Source organism: Ictalurus punctatus, chromosome 14 (genome assembly GCF_001660625.3).
Source record: "Ictalurus punctatus breed USDA103 chromosome 14, Coco_2.0, whole genome shotgun sequence".
Taxonomy (NCBI): domain Eukaryota; kingdom Metazoa; phylum Chordata; class Actinopteri; order Siluriformes; family Ictaluridae; genus Ictalurus; species Ictalurus punctatus.
The window spans coordinates 6,373,576-6,394,638 of record NC_030429.2 but is presented as its reverse complement, the minus strand read 5'-3'; the positions used below and the strand labels follow the sequence as shown (position 1 = coordinate 6,394,638).

The 21,063-nt window shown below is 37.5% G+C and overlaps 1 protein-coding gene across 1 annotated transcript; it reads right to left on the bottom strand.

Annotated features, from left to right (window-relative positions):
- Positions 1–1,113: 1,113 nt before the first annotated feature.
- On the bottom strand, positions 1,114–20,508 carry LOC108274535 (soluble guanylate cyclase 88E). Its single transcript, XM_047159999.2, has 18 exons — positions 20,389–20,508; positions 19,131–19,271; positions 18,895–19,034; positions 17,203–17,337; positions 16,990–17,113; positions 15,764–15,883; positions 15,496–15,580; positions 15,298–15,384; positions 14,767–14,884; positions 13,442–13,571; positions 11,876–12,022; positions 9,320–9,466; positions 9,003–9,159; positions 6,707–6,816; positions 6,331–6,420; positions 4,287–4,433; positions 3,654–3,791; positions 1,114–2,339 (listed from the first exon to the last, which is right to left on the bottom strand). Exons 1-18 carry the CDS (start codon positions 20,506–20,508, stop codon positions 2,205–2,207), a joined length of 2,271 nt encoding a protein of 756 aa, XP_047015955.1. The 3' UTR covers positions 1,114–2,204.
- Between the last annotated feature and the right edge of the window lie 555 nt (positions 20,509–21,063).

Sequence of the window (21,063 nt, the reverse complement as noted above, 5' to 3'; positions counted from 1 at the left end):
TTCTTAATGTTGTTCAAGCGTTTAGTCAACGTTGTACAAATTCTCAGGGTTCCCACTCCAAGTCAAATGTAAAATTCCATGACTTTCCCTGACCAAATTCTTGAATTTCCATGACCTACTGTATGAAGAATGGTACAATATATTGACTGGGTACTGAGCAGAAAAAAACTATTTTAACGCATTAAATCTGTAAACTCAATTTCATGGTTAACAGATATTTTCAGTGCAGAACTTAGTTTCCATTGCTTAAAAAGAACACGTACTTATCTCTTATATGACTAGTCTTTACACCTCATAAACAAAATGGTCCTAATAAAACAAAATCTATTTCTTTAATGGAAATAAAATCAATTAATCTACAAGGTATCGTAAGTCATTTTAAGCACATTTTTAACCCATAACACCGTGTCGCATTCAGCAAATGAGCACGCTGTAAAAAAAAAAAAAAAAAGAAAAGAAAAGACTAATATATATAAACATTTTAGCTAATACGTTTGAAAAATTTACAAACAAAATTCCCTGATATTCCCTGACTTCAACCCCAAAATGATAAAATTCTATGACTGGAATAGAATTAAATTTCCATGACATTCCAGAAATTCCATGACCCGTGGGAACCCTGAATTCTGCCATATTTGTAATAATATAATGTGAATTTTCTTCTAATCACTGATCACAGGCATTCTGTACCAGACACTGGCTCACTGTTATTTATTATATTGCAGATAAGCTTTTAAATATGTAGCTTGTAATGTTCATTTCGATCTGTAATAATCATATAACACTCCGTACAGGAGGTTTTGTTTTTGTGATTGTTGCAGCCACAAATGCTTGATATTGCTGTGGCACTTTTTTTGTGTGCGCTTTTTTTTTTTTTTTGCAGAAAACTACACGGATTTGTGAAATTGTCCAAAATTCTTTAAAATTAAATTTAAAAAAATTTGTGATGCAACTTGTGTGCTTTTTTGCAAAAATTACTTTCACTGGTTGAAATTGCAGTTGCACGAAATCATTTTTGCAGTGATGTTTGTTGGTAAATGAGACCTTTTAGCTCTACTCATATTCGTCGCACGTGAATCGAAGAGGGCTTTGGCTGAATGTGCGTTATGATGATGTCACATGATTCGTCTTGGCCCAAATCTGCAGAAAATATGCAGTAGTTTTGAAATATTGCAAGCTCCTCTGAATATTGTAGAGTTTGCTTCATTTTGTATTAATTTCTGTGTTCGCAACATTGTGAAATCCTGGAGGGACTGCTATAATGTCAAATATAGCAAAGGAAAACTGCCATTCACCACCATGCAATGAATCTGGTTTATTTCTTAGTTGCAGGCGTCTGTTACATGTTTTTTGCTTTTCTTACGTAAACTGTAATTTACATTTACATTAGCTAGCTAGGTCCGTAGTGTATGAATGGGTGTGTGATTGTGCCCTGCGATGAATTGGCACCCTGTCCAGGGTGTACCCCGCCTTGTACACCATGCTCCCTGGGATAGGCTCCAGGTTCCCCACGACCCAGTAGGATAAGCGGTATAGAAGATGGATGGATCGATGAATGGATTAGCTAGCTAGACTGTCCGAGTAGCCTACTTGTTAAGCTGAAGACTCTGACCGCTAAGGGTATCAAGTTCAGGTAAATGTTTCATTAACAAACCAACAAGGAAGCACAAAAACAACAATAATGCAAAGATGTGTGACATGTCAAAAATGTTTTGTCATTAAGAATTAAATTTAGTCATTTCATCTCGATCAAGTCCCATCTTCATTTTCTCATTGACATTTTCTGTTATCATCATATACTGTATACTACTGCTTTTTGCTCAATTCATACACACCAACATAAGTAAGAGTAACTCTGATTTAAGTTATAGTTCATTTTGAATTAACAATTTATTAACAGTAAAAAAAAAAAAAAAAAAATCCCAGATAGTCTAAAGAAAATCCTACAGCTCTTATACATAAAAGTGTAACATTAAGACAATCAAAGTTGTTGTGTGGAAAACAAAGGGAAAAAAAAATTGTGCTACATTAATGTGTTTAATTTACTTACTACATTAATTTACTGTATATTACAAATCATGAACTCCAGAATACAGCAACTCCAATAAATCTATTCTAAGTGCCTTTACTGAGAAAGTAACACACTAAACTAAATTGATATAAATGCAGGCCAAAATCAGTGTTAGAATGAGTTAGTGTCTGTTTCAGGATATGGAACACATGGTGCTTTTCTCCGAGCAGCGAGAGTCACAGGAACCTTCCGGAGACTGCATGATGGAGTCTCGGCCATCAAAGTCTGGAGAGTCCATCTCAATGTGAGGGTCCTGGAGACCACCATCCTGCAAGGCATCTTTATAATGAGACTGAGACAGATAGACGGGCAGATAGAAAGAGAGAGAGAGATGAATATCTACATAGCTATGAGTAATTGATGTCTGCCCTTATAGCTCCATCACATAAGCTTTTTCCCCAAGTGAATATTTTAATAGCTGACCAATTATTTCGAAACTTCAAAAGTAGTGTGTCTGATAGTTAGATACTGACAGGGTTGTGTCCAGACACAGTCTTAATGCGTTCATTTATTCATTTATTTGTTATTTAGTTGATACCTTGTTGTAGGACACACCCACATTTTCAACAGCATGATTTTTTTTTGTAGCTATCTTAGTTATAACCAGGGCTGGAAATTTGGCGGGGACGTGTGTGTGTGTGTGTTTGTGGGGGGGGGGACTGATTTCAAGGGAGGATGGTGCTCCAGTTCAAACTGGCCACAGTTTTTCAGGAAATAACGAGCATCTTTTATCCACTCGAAAGCCTACGAAAGCGAGTTCCCTACATAAATGCAAGTTCCACACATAGTGAGGATATTCTGCGTGTGGTTGCTCAATGTTGACTGCAGCCAATGGAAACGCTTCTCTATCAGAGCGCGTCTTCTCAGGACCAATCAGACCACCTCAGGTATGTTAACAGAATCTTAACGGAGCCAACATTTTAACAGAAACAGTTACTTTAACAGATGCGATAGTAGAAGCTTTGATATAGATAAATCTGCATGCACGTACCTGAAATGATCCAAGTTCAATGCATTTCTGTACGCCCTTTATTCATCTTTTTTTACTTTCTTAATTTATCATAGCTTGCTAAGTATTATATGCAAAGTTATGTTAGCCTACATGTTTATTACAAATAGAAACTTGGTGAATAGTTACATGGAGAGATATGTAATGTTTGTAAAGTGTTTTAGCGGTCATTCATGCAGATTTATGTAGATTCTCAAGCCTCAAGTTTCTTTATTGCACTCTGATTTTTGTTGACAGTCAAAAGAAAAGCCAAGAAAGAGAGAGAAGCGTTTGAAGGTGAGAAAGACAGTCAGTCGGGCAAGATGGAAAGAAAAAAAAAACTATATTAAATTACCATCGGGTAAAAAAGCTAGGAGAGGGCAGAGGGTCATGATATGGAAGATAAGCATGAATGAACAGTGGTAGTTTTGTGCAACACATAATTCATGAATGTTGTTCATTGACATTTCATGTTCTTGTCTTGAGGATACATGAAATAGTCATGAAATAGCACATCACATCATTATTTGCTCTTAACAAATGGTTTAAAGTGGATTATTTTGGATTGTTGTGAAACCAAGAACCAAGCCCAACCTTGCTGACAGACAGCTCCTCTACACGGCCCTCTTCCATAGACTCCTCCAGAGAGTTGCCAGATGTTTCCATTTTAATTCGGTGAGAGCGGATCGACTTCACATCCTCTTCGTCCTCACCTGTTACTGACGGGAACACCTGGAGAAAGAGTCGATACTCATCACATGACAGACCAGAAGAAAAAAATAAAGTGGAATAGAAAAGAGTGAATCACCATGAACAAACTCTCATACCACCGTCTGTCTATTCAGAGGGCAGCACAGAGGGAAGCACATTAGATTGGAGGTTGTAAAGGGTTAAAATGGGACAAAGTGTGCTTTACAAAAAAACTTATTGCAAAAAACCCCAATATTTAAGGATAAGCTAAAGTGAAAACATTAATAGAAGTAAATTCTATAGTGTTACAGTAGCAGTACAGCTGGTTAAAATGTAGTATTAAAATCTTTTGTTAGATTTTTGGCCATTTTATCCATACGACGAAATTAAAAATAAATAAATAAATAAATAAATAAATAATGCTGCAATTCAGATGTTGGCTCACATATTAATGCATATTAAATATGTTAATATTAAATAGAGAGTATACTATGTATTTAATATAACACATTATATCATATATGTATATAGCTATACCAGTTCCTCTTCGTCAATAGGGGGCTCGGCAGCGGAGATGGCAGCCTTGCTGATGGTTTGAGCCTCAAACTGAGGGCAGGCGGCCTGCGCGTTCCCGTCTTTATCCCGCTTCCCCTTCAGCCAATATGTCTCAATCTCTACATTTCCCTGCAGGATAAGTGAGATTGTTAAAGCATGTAAGAGTGCGCTTTTGGGATTAGGAAATGCCATGTGCTAAAAATGGCTGCAGACTTGAATGTCAAGAGAGGGGCTTTTTCAGTAACTGAGAATTAAACAATTTTAAAGATAAATACAATGTAAAGTGCTTTGAGTGCCGAGCAAAGTGCTACATAAATGGATGGAATTATTATTATTATTATTATTAAGACAATACGAAGCAATCTGCACACAGCCTCAGAGGAAAGGAACATAGAGAAACTAGAGAAAATGCTTTCATTTGTACATCCATACACACTCACAGGGTGGACTTTGTGCTGTAAAACAGAGCCAATAGCATCTTTCCGTTGGTCGTTAATGAGATATAATAACAAGATGGAATTTGTCTTTAATTAGATGACATCCAAATGTCACTCGAGGGGTTTTTTTTTTTTTTTTTCACAACCTGCCGTCACAGAAATCTGGTTGCCGCCATTTATAGCTTCCTTTTTCTGCCCTGTCCAGGTATTTCATGTGTTCTATCTCAAGCACACCTGATGCAACTAATGAAGCCCTTGATTAGTTGTATCAGGTGTGCTTGAGACAACAGCTGTTTTGCATATTCGTGCTGTTATGATGGATTCTATTCAGGGGGTTGAATAATTTTGAAACTGTAGAAATCATTATAAGTTGCATTTTCAGTTTAATTTGGGGAAACCACTATTTCAGTTGCTTTTGTTTGATTTGTTCATTGCAAACAGCTGAAAGTCTGTAAATTTTGACAATAAACCTGATTTGCAATGGGGGGTTGAATTATTTTGATTGCAAACTGTAATTGCTGCTGCAGTCCTTGCATACTGGATATTCAGGATTATTTGGTTCCTTCCTTACTTTGTTCTGTCACATACACATGTATTTTCTGATATCTTAACACTACTTTATTACATTATGTGCTGACCTGTTCCTGATGTTTTACTAATGATCTCCCAACTGTTAGAGTTTTCATACATTTTATTATGTTCTTTCTACCACAAGTCATCACAGCAAACCAGTGACTACATTTCCCATCCTGCACTGCGGCCTGAAAACATGGCCACCATGGACTGCAATTCCCACAAACACACATTTATTCTAATCACGCACACCTGCATCGAATTCACAGCACTCACACCCACAGTATAAAGAGACTGTTTGAACACAATGACTTTACGAAGTATTGAGTGTTATCACCGTACCAGATGTTTGAACCCTGTTCCTCGTTTTGTTTCATGTTCTTTGATCTTGTTTCTGGTTTCTCATTCTCGATTCTCGCCTTGCCTCGTTTATGCCTGTTTGCTGATCGCCTGACCCATTGCCTGTTTTTGATCACGCTATTGTCTGATAATTTGGATTTGTCTGCCTGCCTCTCTTTATTAAAAGCTCTTATCTGCACTTGCATCCGTCCTAACCTCCGTTACGTTAAATACGTGACACCACACGTACTCATATTTATATTTACAGAGTAAATTGTTTTACATTTAGCAGACACCCTTATTCAGAGCAACTTATACTATGCATATACTGCAGAAAATACTGTGCACACACCGTACTGTAAAAATAAATCGGTACCAATAATTTAATTTCATATTTAAAGACTTATTAACTGGCCTTTCTCAGATCCTGATGGGACAGTGAATGAGTTAATCCTACAGACAAACACTCACAGACCAGGCAAGACAAATGTAGGTGGCCAGTTAGATGTATATTGTTTCCAATACCACCAACAAATAGTCATGAATATTTCCTAGATTTTTGTCTAACAGTGTATGACAACTGCTTGCGCTTCAGTTATATGGTATACATTTATATGTAAAGTTATTTATGTTACCTGGGATATGTTAGTAAGTTAGGTATGCATTTCTAGCTTCACCTTAATTGTTATTGTTCCACGTCTCTCGAAGATAAAGTGACTGCCTTTCAGGTGCTCATATGTGGCACTACTGAGCTGGATGTGCATCTCCTATAATACACACACACACACACACACACACACACACACAATAATCCAACAAATTAATCAATCAATTAATCAGTTAATCCAATAATAATTGCTTGCTGCAAGAAAGACGTTCAAAGATGTGAGATACCACAGCGTGTGATATTATTTTCATTTACTACAAGTTCTATTTGAGACATTTCCTACAAACATCTTTATTATATAACTTCTATCCATAGCTTGTGTATCAATAACTGTATCACACCGTAACACACATACACCCTCACACCCTCTATATGTCTCTGTGCACCTTTCCATTGCTTTCCATGGCAGACGCCGTGTGAACTGTATCACCATGAAGACCGTAGCGAGGCATTTTGTGACCTACGACGCCAGCGACAACCATTCCAGAGTGGATGCCTGAAAGAAGAATCGATGAGTTAAAGGTCAGAGGTCAAATACATTACATGGTGGTGGTTACAGTGGTTAAAGTGCACTGTCTGAACTTTAAAGCTTAAAGCTTAATACTGTCTCTGCATGTCTCTCTACTGTATATGTCTATATCGGATTGTTCTCTTTTAATGTAATGTTACCTGTTGAGGTGATTGATGACTGATGTTGCCTAGAGTTATAGGTATTACATGCTTTGCTATCATAAGTCATTTCGATTTGTCAAAGTGTATCATTGCATTATTCGTAGTTTTAAACATCTTGCTCGATATTTAGTTGTGGCTTTGTGTGTGTTTAATTATGAGAGATTAGGTTAGGGTTAGGTATAGGAATAACATTATTAGTGAGAGGTAATACTCAAGATAAAACGGGTGTGTGCTTAGACATAGCACGCTCTGTTACTCTACATGTAGATACTACATGTATCTCAGGTGCATGATTGGTCATTTGGTGAAACCTTGCAGCACCGATAAAATGTAACCTGGGAGGCAGGAGAATGGATCCAAGTGCAGAGTTGGTTTAAAGTCCCTGTAAAGTGCCTTGAAATGCATAGCATCATTTGATGTGTTGATGTAATTTCCACTGAAACAGGAAGTCAGGGTTGGACATATCGAGTAACTCCTCCCCCTTTTATAAATAGCCAATAGCGTTTAGGTAAGGTGATAGTTATAATGTTGGGGGCGGGACTCTTTAGATTTTAGAGAGCATTTGATTGGACAGAAAAATTTGATGAGAAGCTGAAGTACAGAATGAGGTCATCAAAGTTGTTTATCTGTATCGGTGGTAGAGAGAGACTGGAAATTTTCAATGCATATATAGTCCAAATGTGAAGTTTGTCATTGTTTTGGAGCACACTGGTTTATAGATAACCTTAAGGCTGACATATTCATAATAAAATCCACAAAACTTCCATTTTGGCGTCATGGGGACTTTAAGGGATTGGAAGGCAAGAGGAAACTTTAATTGAAAGTCAATTTGGTTATATTATAATCACCCAGTATATATATTTTTATATTCCATCCCATCTTTACTTCTGAAAGAATCTCTAAGATACTCTTTTTATACCAAATCATATTACTGACCTGTTGCCAATCAACCTCCAGCTGTTTCTTTTCAGTAACACTTACATTTACAGCTTTTTGTTGGCACGTCCCAACATTTTTGAGATGCGTTGCGGCCAACAAATTCAAAATTTCCTCAGTTTAAACATTTAATATGATTTCTATGCTCTATTGTGAATAACATATGGGTTTATGAGATTTGCAAATCATTGCAATCTGTTTTTATTTACATTGTACCCAGTGTCCCAGCGTTTTTTGGAATTGGGGTTGTACAGTAACTCTCCAGTTTACAAAATGCAGTCTTGAATAATGCTTTTGTTTTTGTTTTAGATGAGCTCAGAGCTGAAATGTTCGTCAACTATTTGGTGACTTTTTGTCAAGGTTGGAAATTTGATTTGCTACGTTAAAAACTTTTAATACTCCTTAATCTGTATTAACTAGCATTTAGCATTTAACTAGCTGACCATATGCTATTCCATTATTTTGTCTACTAAATGTTTAACCTAGTTACTTAGGTTTCAAGGCAACCAAAACACTGTAAATGGTCTGCACATATGTAGCGCTTTTTTAACCTTAGTGGTTCCAAAGTGTTTTACACTGTGTCTCATTCACCCATTCACACACACACTCACACACCAATGGTAGCAGAGCTACCATGCAAGGCGCTAACTTGTCATCAGGAGCAACTTGGGGTTCAGTGTCTTTCCCAAGGACACTTCGGCCTGTGGTGTCATATGGGCCAGGAATCGAACTGCCAACCCTACGATTAGTGGCCAATCCGCTCAACCACCTGAACCACAGCCACTGAGACTGGGTATGTCCAGTGTGCTCGGTAATAAAGGTATCATTTACGAATCATGAATTTACCCCTGAAATGTAAATATATATCGCTTTTTGTCTGACATCAGTGGAACCATTTGAATGCCTCACTGTCAAAATAACTCGATGAGCTTTACTGTAATGGAAACTGAACTTCTGTTGCCTGAAAATCACACTGTAATGCTGTGTGACGGATATTCATGCTGGCTCCAGTTCTTGTGAATATGATTCAACTTGACATTTAAAACCACAAAAAAAGATCAGGAGACCACACACCCACTCGGATCTGAATGTTGTTTCCGTTAGACGGGTCTTTGAGATGGTCAATGGAGCGCACCATGTCCAAGGCCATGTCACAGATGTTATGTGCGTGGTACTTAGTCTTCTCTGGAGCTCCTGCTACAACCATATAGGCATCTCCTATAGTTTCAACCTGGAACACACACACACACACACACACACACACACACACACACACACACACACAGAAGCTCATGGGTTTATCATTAGTGAACTAATATAAGCCCACACACACACACACACACACACATACTGTGCACGTAGACACGTGAATGCCACTTTAAATAACTCACCTTGAAGACTCTGTGTTTTTCGCTCAGTGTGTCGAACAGTGTGTACATGGTGTTGAGCATAGACACCACCTGCATGGGAGTGATGTGGCTGCAGATGCGTGTGAAGCCCACCACATCGCTAAACAGGATGGTCACATCTGGGAACACCTTGGATACACATTCACATACAACACTGAGCTTAATTAAGATCAAGACGTTATAGAACTTCAAATATGCACAAAGCGAGCTCCATGAAGATATGGTTTGGCACGTTTGGAGTGGAAGAACTCGAGTGTCCTGAACAGAGCCCTGACCTCAACCACATTGAACACCTTTGGGATGAACTGGAACACCAACTGCCCCTCAGGTCTCCTCACCTGATCTCACTAATGCTCTAGAAACTGAATGATCACAAATCTTCGCAGCCACGCTCCAAAATCTAGTGGAAAGACTTTGCAGAAGAGTGGAGGTTATTATAACAGCATCTGGAATACATCTGGAATGGGATGTTTAAGAAACATATATGGCTGTGATGGCCAAGTGACCACAAACTTTTGGACAGAAGTATAATCTGTAAAATATAAGATAGTCTTTCTTGCATGCCTGATGAATTTCTTACCCTGCCATTTGGTTATGTAGTTCAGTTATTTCTTTTCCATCAACAGCTGCAATCAAGGTTCTGTCTTTGGGTCCAATTTAATGTATTTATTGTACATGCTCTCTCTTGGATCTATCTCACTGGTGGTTCCTACCACCACTATATGGACTATATGTAGCTGTGTGTTACCCTAAAACCTTGTGAAAATTGCCCCCGTTTTGAATTCTAAAAAGCAATATTAGACAATATTTACTAAAACAATATATATTTAAAAGCATTATCTTTTAAATATAGAATTAAGTTAGCTTTTAATACTAAAATGATCACGATCTAAAGATCTGTCATTAAATAAACATGATATCCATGACAGAAATATATAACAGTGAATACAATATGATTAGCTAAAAGGTACTAAAAATGTTTCCAGCAATGTAATCGATTTAGTCCTAGTGCTAGCAGCATAAAACAAAAACAAAAACAACAATTAAAAACAACAACAACAACAACAACAAAGACGAACTACTCACCATTACCACACATAAACTACTACACTAAAACAGTGCCTATATTATGGAGAAAATTCGAACTAGATGCAGTTTTGCTCAGAGCCAAAGAGGCCAAGTGAGTAGGGCACTTTAGTTACTGTAATTGGAGTGAGAGGGTAGCTAATATAAGCAGATGGCTAATTCTGATTGGTACGTTGGTGTCTGTACTAAATGTAGTCTCAAACAGAAGAAAATAGCAGAAACTAATTTTGGAAATTTAGAAATCTCTTAACTGAAAAAGCCTGAAAAAAAATACAGTAACAGAACAGTATGAAGTTTGAGAATACAGTAACAGAACAGTATGAATTCCTCCTCTCAGCTTGCACAACAAACACTGCTCTCATTTCATTTTACTTTCGAGTTCACTCCATGTGCTTTTGCTTATGTTTTGCTTTTCCTGTGTTTTTATTCTAATGTTATCTCCACCCCTGTCCTGTCATTGGTCTGTGACCTCATTTGAATGAAGCCTTTACTTCTGTGTATACCTTTTTACCGTTGCATTGCCTCAATGCAAAGTCGAATAGTTCATTCTTGCTATTTGCATTCTTCTATCGTTTAGTTCCGAGCCTGTTTTACCGTGTATGTGTAAGTTTGGGGATTTCTTTTGCATTGCCTCTAATAAATACCACGCTGAGATTACACACTTGCATCGTGCCGTATCTAATTGCATGTTACACAGTTACAGTGGTGCTTGAAAGTTTGTGAACCCTTTAGAATTTTCTATATTTTTGCCTAAATATGACCTAAAACATCATCATTTTCACACAAGTCCTAAAAGTAGACTAAGTGACTCCAATTAAACAAATGAGACTAAAATATTATACTTGGTCATTTATTTACTGAGGAAAATTTTTACAATATTACATATCTGTGAGTGGAAAAAGTGTGTGAACCTCTAGGATTAGCAGTTAATTTGAAGGTGAAATTAGAGTCAGGTGTTTTCAATCAATGGGATGACGATCAGGTGTGAGTGAGTGAGTGAGCGCCCAGTTTTATTTAAAGAACAGGGATCTAGCAAAGTCTGATCTTCACAACACGTGTTTGCGGAAGTGTATCATGGCATGAATCAAAGAGATTCCTGAGGACCTCAGAAAAAGAGTTGTAAAAAACCACCTCTAAAGAGTTTGGACTCCACCAATCCACAGTCAGACAGATTGTGTAATAATGGAGGAAATTCAAGACCATTGTTACCCTCCCCAGGATTGACCAAGTATATAATAATTTTTGTCTGTGTTAAAGCTTATACTTTTTTATTTTATAATGTCATCCCCTACAAATGACTTTTCTATGTTGGTTCTCTGATTCGTTGTGTTATTCTGTACTGTATTTTTAACCAACACTCTCTAAATGTGTTTTATATAAATAAAGGTAAATCTTCTTGACTTGGCTGTGAGACAGCACAGAGACATTGGGGAGGTAAGAGTGTCTTCTGACCTCGCACGTGTTCACTGCAGGCTCTCCCTTGCGCAGCCTCTTAGCCACAGGTTTGGGAATCATCCTGTACAGCAAGTCGTCTGTCTTCTTCATCTCATAATCCAACATCTTCATGCTCTCCTCCAGCTTGCTCGATTTCTTCTGCTCCTGTAAGGGAAAAAGAGGAGAGCGCAAACATGAACCCAATGCACCGCTGACCGTTTATCAGACTCTTATAAATATATATATATATATATATATATATATATATATATATATATATATATATATATATATATATATATATATATATATATATACTGATGTCAAATCAACAATAGCACTGAACAATGTGCATGTAAACACTTGTTGCACTTAAACATGCCTCAAGTACATACAGTATGTACACATACATATGTGTGTGTGTATATATATATATATATATATATATATATATATAAAATGTATATAGACTTTGCGCTTATGTCTATACATATTTATACATCCTGTATATCCTCTTATATATTATATGATATTATATATCCCTGTATTGTTCTCCTTACTATCTCTTAACTCTTTCTTTTCTTTTTGTCTTTTTGGCTACTGCTGTGACACCCTAATTTCTCCATCTGGGGATTAATAAAGTATTATCTTATCTTAATGCATATGTTTGCAGATAGATTTTTAGATAGACTCTTAATAAGCTTGATGAAAGAGTGGACAAGCAGAAATGAGATGATAAATTAAAATATTCTCTATAAATTTATCAAATCCAGAAGAACATCCAATATATGTCAATATATTTTGCAGAGAACAATAATTTTATTTTTTTAATTATTGTTTTTTTTATTATTATTATTGCAGAACATGGTCATTGTACATGACACAACAGAACTATGTACAAACCAGGGTTTGTATAATTACAAAAAAAAGAGGAGAAAACAAACAAACAAACAAACAAACAAATAAATAAATGGTGGGGGTGGGAGGAAGGAGGCGCAAGTTATAAACACACATCTAAGATACCAACTACTGCCTCTTTTGGGTGACTTTAAATATTCTCAGCTGCTCTATTGATATATTATATTCGAGAGTTTCTCAATAAAATGAGGCCATGCCTTAATTGTTCTGGGTTTAGCTTTATTAATTCTCGCTGTCGAGCGTTCTAGCAGTGCAATATTATTGAGTTCTAAGAGCCACGTTTTGTCTGCCGGTTTGTATCAAACTTTAAATATTACCTTCTTGGCAGCAGTTAGTGCAGTGTGAAAGATCATATGTTGCATTAGCATTAGCATTCGCATTAGGGTCAGCATTATCATTTAACAAACAAAGACTGGGATGTCCAACAATAACTCTGACGCATAACTGACGGAATTAAGAAAACCTCATTCCAAAATTTTGCTAATGAGTTGGGAGTCATAGAACATGTGCATACACATATACATGAACAAAAGGAGAAGACAAACACTTCAATCTGCACAGCACATATAGTAGTGTGAGTTTGTAGTGTATGACTTGGGAGTACAATACACGGTTGTTCCTCTGGCAACATGTACAGTACAAGCCCTCACACACACTTTCAGGTACCTGTATGAGAGCCCGTTTTAGCTCTTCAGATTGCTGGGTTCCTGCCAACACCAGGTCTCTACTGGAGTCGTGCATGCTCAGGTCATTAATGTAAAGTCCAGTCTTAAACATAGCACTCAGACTCTCCATTCTACAGAGAAAAGACACACACATGCACAAACACAAACATGTACACGCATCAAATTAGACTCATGCATTAATTCCTCAATCAGCTTAGAGGAGAAAATGGCTTCGTTTATATGCACATGAATATTCTGATACTGTATGAATCTGAATTTAGCAATATTCTAATTAGTAGTGTCATGTAAACTCCGTGATCCGATTGCCCGATTAGGATTAAGACAAATTGTGATTCCCCAATTGTGATTCCCACCCCTGGAATGTGCCTGTTTTAACCGGAAATGCGTTGTATGTAAACACCTTATCCAGAAAATCCACTGAAAGGAGATATATGTGCATGCTCAGTCTGAAAGGAATTGTGGGTGCTAACAGCTGTAGGCTAGGTATTTAGGAATGGCAACTCAGGCATACTTACAACGACCATGTATACAGGAATGTTCCGATGCCTGTACGCATATAAACATTGTATTCGGAATATGGCTGCAACCCGAATATAGATCTCAAACAGAATTTGATGTGCATGTAAACGTAGTCGGTGTTGCAGTGCGTCTCATCCTACGTAAATAATAAAGACTGAATTATGACTCAGGAGACTAATAAATGAAATTATGCTTCAGTTGTTTTTGTGAGTCATGACATTAGCCAGTATATTAAAATATACCCCCAACCCCAATAGATTTCACAAAATCAATGTGGAAAAGTTTTTATTATTATTATTATTATTATTATTATTATTATTATTATTATTATTTGCTTAATCTCTCTGCAAAGATCATGTAGGATAAGGATCCAGTTTAACCATCAGTCTGCTTAAAGATGTCTAAATGTCTGCTTAAAGCATGACATTTCAGATAGTAAATGTCATGCTTTGCTCTAGTTTGTGGATTGCTCCATGCCAGGGTGAAACAGACATAGGCCTAATCAATTCAGTTTGGAATCAGATACTGACTCTTAAAAATGACTGTGCAGTCAGAGTGAAATGTTTAAATGCAATCTTCTGAAATACATTTCAGTTCAGGAATCTATCCAGTGCACTCTTCTATACTGCATATAACAATCTGTAGTAGATTAGTAGAAAATAAATTAGACATTAAAGTTTTTAGAATGAACCCATTCTTGAACCCAGCACCTTACTTTCCTTTAATTTATCACCTTTATGTGTGTGTGTGCGCGTGCGTGTGTGCGCGTGTGTGTCCGCATCTTACACAGGTGTTCCCAGGAAGATGATGGATTCCCACTCAGGCATGTATCTCATCTGACCTTTCAGTTTGAGGCAGCGGCTGCCATCGCCCCAGCTCTCCATGGCGTTGGCACTATTTCCATCTAACAAAACACACACACACACACACACACACACACACACACACACACACAGCACATCATTCAAACACTGCCATTGCAAAGCAGAACCAAAGACAAAGACAACACCAAAGAGTGGCTTCTTTAAGCAATTTCTTTTTCTGTTTTTGCCCACTAACATAAATACAATCAAAGAAACATTAGAGTAATGAATCAGTGGGGTGAAATAAAAGATTACAATCGTAAACATTTAAAATGAGCACTTTCTTACTTCCAATTTAATCACGCAAAAGATTTCAAGAGAGATAAATTATGATGTGTTCATGCTAAGAAAACAATCTGCACAATAGAGATTTATTTTTTCACGAATGTTATAATTAGGTGTGTGTGTGTGTGTGTGTGTGTGTGTGTGAGTGAGTGAGAGAGAGATGTCTGACCTTTGTAGTCATCTCCAATAATGGACTGGAAGGCCATGAGCTCCACATCTACATCAGCAGAGCGATTAGCATTCTCGTAATCAGAGTCTGTGATGAACAGACAAAACGATGGATTCAGCACTGATGCTGCTCTTTTTAAAATCTCAGCTGTAAAACTTTAATGAATCATGTGCAGTGGTTAAATAGGACCTTCCTTACTCTGGACTCTATTATGAAGGTTTCGTTCCCTCTTGACAGGCTCCTTAGACATGATTTCAAACAGGTTGTTGGGATGGGAAATGATCTGGAGAGAAGAACTAGACATCAGGCTCATCTTCTGTAAATTTCTCTGTATAGTGAACAGTGTGTAAAGGTTGTGCCAGAGGTTTAAACTTTCTGCTATAGGTTAGAGGAGGTTAGGGCTGACTATGGGAGGTTCATGTCTAATCAGCAGCACTATTATGATAGCTAGAGACGATTTATACACCATGTTCCAGGTGAACTCCACCAGGGGGCGTGCCAGTAGGAAAGCATCGTTAATCTTCTTCCCATCCAGATCAGGAAAGACAGTGGCCAAACCAGAGCCAACATTGTGCACCACCATGTCCTATTGATGACAATAAACATCGTTGTGTAAAGAGAAGAGAAGAGAAGAGAAGAGAAGAGAAGAGAAGAGAAGAGAAGAGAAGAGAAGAGAAGAGAAGAGAAGAGAAGAGAAGAGAAGAGAAGAGAAGAGACAGTAATAAGAAAAAATAAAGGGAAGATATGGGAAGACAAATTGAGAAGAGATGAGAAGAAAAGACAAAAGTAAAGTAGAGAAAAGAGAAGGAACTATAAGAGAGAAGAAAAGACAATGAGTAAAAGAGAAGAGAAAAAGATACAATAAGAAGAAAAGATAAAGAGAAGTGACAGGAAAACAACATGAGAACAGTTGAGAAGAAAAGAAAAACTAGAGACCAAGAGAAGGGACAAGAAGAGAAAAGACAATAAGTAGAAATGAAGAGAAGAGAGTAAATGAGGAGATTTAGAAGAGAAATAGAAGGAAGAGAGGAGAGGAGTAGAAATGAAGAGACGTAGAAGAGAACAGAAGAGAAAAGAGAAGAGGAGAGAAGAGGAGAAGAGGAGAGGAGAGAAGAAAGAGAAGTGGAGCAGAGAGGAGAGCAGAGAAGAGGTGGTAAGAAGTGGAGCAGAGAGGAGAGGCGAGAAGAGGAGAGGAGAGGTGGGAAGAGGAGGGAAGAGGAGGGGAGAGGAGAGGAGAGGAGGGGAGGGGAGAGGTGGGAAAAGGAGAGGAAAGAAGAGGAGAGGAGGGGAGGGGAGAGGAGAGGTGAGGTGGGAAAAGGAGAGGAAAGAAGAGGAGAGGAGAGGTTGAAAGAGGAGAGGAGGGAAGAGGAGAGGAAAGAAGAGGAGAGGAGAGGAGAGGAGGGGAGAGGTGGGAAAAGGAGAGGAAAGAAGAGGAGGGGAGGGGAGAGGAGAGGAGGGAAGAAGAGAGGAAAGAAGAGGAGAGGAGAGGAGGGGAGAGGTGGGAAAAGGAGAGGAAAGAAGAGGAGAGGAGAGGTTGAAAGAGGAGAGGAGAGGAGGGGAGAGGAGAGGAGGGAAGAGGAGAGGAAAGAAGAGGAGAGGAGGGGAGAGGTGGGAAAAGGAGAGGAGGGGAGAGGAGGTGAGGGGAGGGGAGGGGAGAGGAGAGGAGGGAAGAGGAGAGGAGAGAAGTCCTACCTGTCTGAACACAATGTTGAAGGGAAACACCTCAAAGAAAAAGTCACTCGTGATTGGCAGAATCTCCTGCTCCTCTTCATCCTCTTTCTGAATGTAGCGATACGCAGAGTTATCAAAGTTCAATCTGAAAACAAATGTAAAGAAAAGGTCAAGAGGAGTGCAGGAGCTCCAGCATGCTGCTGGATGATGTAGTGAATGTGGATGAGCTCCTACCTCATAGTGACATGAGAATAATCTCCCACCAGCTGCTCAGAAAGAACCTCCACGTGGATGTCTGTGTCGTAGAACTGTTTCCCCATCTGCCTCAGCTGACCCATAGCATAGTGCAGGTACCCTTTACGCTTGCTCCTGCAGCCCGTCAAGCAAAACACACACACACACGCACTTAACATTCACTACAGCACTAACATTATCAATGCTTTTAGTTTTTTTCCTTATTTGGTCAATTTTCTGTCAGATAAGCTTGTACAGTACATGAATATACTGTATTATGAAACTGGAATTAATTTGCTTCCCAAATTACTGCAATTAAATAGGTCTAGTATGATTGTTTTGTTTGTTTATTATCGTTTATTATTATAAACAAATTTAAATAAAGAAAAATAGCTTTTTATTTTATTTTTGTTTTCCTTGGCAAAACTATTAGGAAATTATTATTTTTCATGTAAAAAAAAAATTGACTTCGATTTGTTTCAGCACACGGAGCCTAGAACTCAAACATTCATGAATTAAAATACTGAGTGAAAAGAGTTGACCTGGAAGTACAAGTAGGCTAGCATTCTACAGTTAATATTTCCTCTAGTTAATATACTGTATGTACTCTGGAACTTTATTGTGTTTTCATATAATTCTTTTTTTTTTTTTTTTTAAGTCAAAAATCCAGCAGGTTTTTTTTTTTTTTTTTTTTTTTTTTTTTTTTAAACCCTCATCCTCTTGCTATTTTGTAAAAACACATAGTAATATGTGACTCATTAGCAGTACATCCAGCACTAAGAAGATTTTTTAATTCGGCCCTCTTGTAGTTGCTGGCTATCCTATAATTGCTGGTACACATCTGGATAATTCAAAATGGTTTATTAAGTTTAGACCCAAAATGCATCTTAAATGATGGAAAAACAACAAAAAAGAAACATATGAGAGGTTTTTTTTTTTTTTTTTTTTAATTTATACACTCCTGCCCAAAAAAAAAAAACATGGGCCAAGCCCAAAATGGCAAAATATTCAGCTTTTAATTTTCTGAACAACAAATCATTGACCCGAAAATTATCATGAATTAAACTTGGGCAGCTTTTTACTTTATTTTATTTTATTAATTTATTTATGTTTTAATTTATGTTTATTTAATTAATTTATTTTTTTACACTCAGATATGTGTTGGTTAGAATTTTACATCAAACCTTTTAATTATTACCACGATTTCACCTTTGCATACAGGAAAACTTGACCAGTTATAAGTGAATTTCCCTGGTAGGTGAATTTCCCAAACAGGTAAATAATGTAATATAAAAACTCAATAATAAATTCTATAGATCTGATAATTGTGCATTGTGATGTTTATCCCTGTATCAAAATAAACAATCACAGACTAGGCTTTACAGACCCCACTTTGAGAACCACTGCAAAAAAGTACCAAGTTCCAAGATTATGTCTTCAGAATTATACAAATCTAAAAATCTGACTTGGTATTACAATGAATTTACTGTATTGCCTTCATTTACAGTAAGACACTGAAGCAAGCCTAGCTCTCATTCCTCTTCCAGCAGTACAAGCTCAATTGTCTAAAAACAGCATAGATGTCACTGCTGAAACCTACACAGGATATAAATTAACCATACTCAGAGTTACTCCTGATTTTTGATTGCTGCTTTAACCTTTGACGAGTCCTCGCGAACGCTTCTCTCCCACCTGTAGTGCAGTGTGACGCCGGTAGCAGACTCCTCCTGGCAGAAGAAGGTGGGTGGTTGCACTTTAGGATAACTGAAGCGCAGATACTCATGCAGGTTATCCAGACCATTAACAAAGTCACGCACATGACGACCCAACACCTGGCACACACACACATTTGCATGAAGCACAATTAACATACAATGTACACAAAGTGAAGCCACAGGAATCGCTGCCAATAAATGACCAATACTTACCTTGAGAATACGGTCATAACCATACTTCCCAACAAAGCCCAGAAAGTAAACGCCCCAGGAGTTCATCAGCTCATTATAGGGAGTGCCCGTGACACCACTTGCTGCTTTGGCTATGCGTGGGATTACACTTTCACTGTAGACCTACACACAGATGGTTTTAATGATAACACTTTGCATGGGCTTCCATCAACTGGCATCATTTAACATATTAGTTAACATGAACAACATCAAGTAAGGAATAAAACACTTAGAGGTATGCTGTTACAGGGAAACAATCAACAAAGGAGTGTTTTGTATGAGATCCGACAGGAAGCAGTTTCATTTTTACAAACAGTACATCCTAAAGTGTTTCATTTCACACAATTACATTTTTTTTTTTTTCATTTTATTAAAGAACAAAATGTCATACTTTTTATGTGTTTACATATACACAGTTGGTCCATCACCAGTCTCTCTCAAAGTTAATAAGACAAAAATTACATCTTGTATCTCATGATACAGAGAAACGACAAAGCCCTCCATTTTGTAGACTTTCCTATGTCCGAAATCTTAAAGTTACAGCTTTACCTCTGGTGGTTACAGAGCACTGTTTGTGTTCGTTTGGTTTTCGAAATATTAAAAGAATATAATTATGTGGAAGTGAGTGGCCAAGAGTGATATGATAATAATAATAAAAAAAAAGTCTAAGAAAGAACAAACTACGTCTGTACTACACAAATAACTAAAAACAAATGATACAAAATGTGGCTAGATTTTTGGTTTGGTTCTTAAGCTGAGAAGAGTTTAATGCATGGACTGTGATGTCACTCTTTATCATGGATTTGCAATGAAATATAGCCATTATAATCTCTCAGAACACAAAAACAAATATAAATGATATAAGTTTAATTCCTATTCTTTTGTCACTGTGCTAGTTTTATTGAGACCTATGGAAATTCATATATTTAAAAAGAAAAACAAACAAACAAAAAAATAAATAAATAAAAATAACGCAGCACCACATGGGTTCTTGAGAGATGATTAGTTATCCATCACAGATTAGTCCTACCCATGTTTGTACATGTGGTCATTAAATCCTAATTTTACCTCTCAAGTAGTAAACAAAGACCTTGCTTTGGTAAAATGTCATTGTTGGTATTGATGTAATGGACTATGTTGTAATGTGGTGATATGTTTTTAACCATTTTAGCCATTCAGTCACTATTTCTGTAATATTATAGTGTATATGTATACGGATTTTTAAGATGCAATCTCTCACCTGATGTGTGACAAAGGAGTGGAGTCTGACATCTGCCCTCTCCCTCACCAGCTTCCACACATCATCTCCATACGACTCCTTGATGAAGTCGTGCAGACTCTCACACAGCAGGCCGTACATGCCGACTGCGTATGAAATACACATTATACAAATTCAGAACCTTGGGTCCTCGGTTAGATGATACAAATAAGCATACCCATTTTTAGAGTGGAAAAATTACTCACACTCACAGCTGTAAAGCCTTGCTCACACTTTCTTCAGACACTCGGATGAAGAAAAGCTTGCTAAGAAATCTCAAGCACCTGTGGAGAAATGTTAGCGATGCTCAAAGGAGGTCCATCAGAAGAAACATAGTTTGTCCTGAGCAAGGAACCTTTCCTTGTCCTTCCAACTATATTAATTTAACACATAATGGACAAAACCTTAATATTAAATTAACAATCTTCTTGCGTACAGTATAAACTGGCCTGAATGCTTGTCTCAAGTTACCCAGGCTCCTTCTAACACAACAGTGCTGTTGAGAATCTGTCAGGTGGGATGGGACTCATTTTTTTAAAGCTGGCCCACTTATGTGCACTCTTGAGCGGGAGAGCTTAGTCATTGTTCGGATGTCAACTGGTGCTGACATGACGGGATGTCTGCCAGGTGCAGCTTGGTGCAGGTCAGCTCTCAATC

Coding starts and splice junctions, on each gene's coding strand:
- LOC108274535 (XM_047159999.2), bottom strand. CDS start 20,508: ATGTACGGCCTGCTGTGTGAGAGTCTGCACGACTTCATCAAGGAGTCG. Junction 15,884..16,989: donor TCAACATTGTGTTCAGACAG/GTAGGACTTCTC, acceptor TGTCATCAATAG/GACATGGTGGTGCACAATGT. Junction 9,160..9,319: donor AAAAACACAGAGTCTTCAAG/GTGAGTTATTTA, acceptor TGTGTGTTCCAG/GTTGAAACTATAGGAGATGC.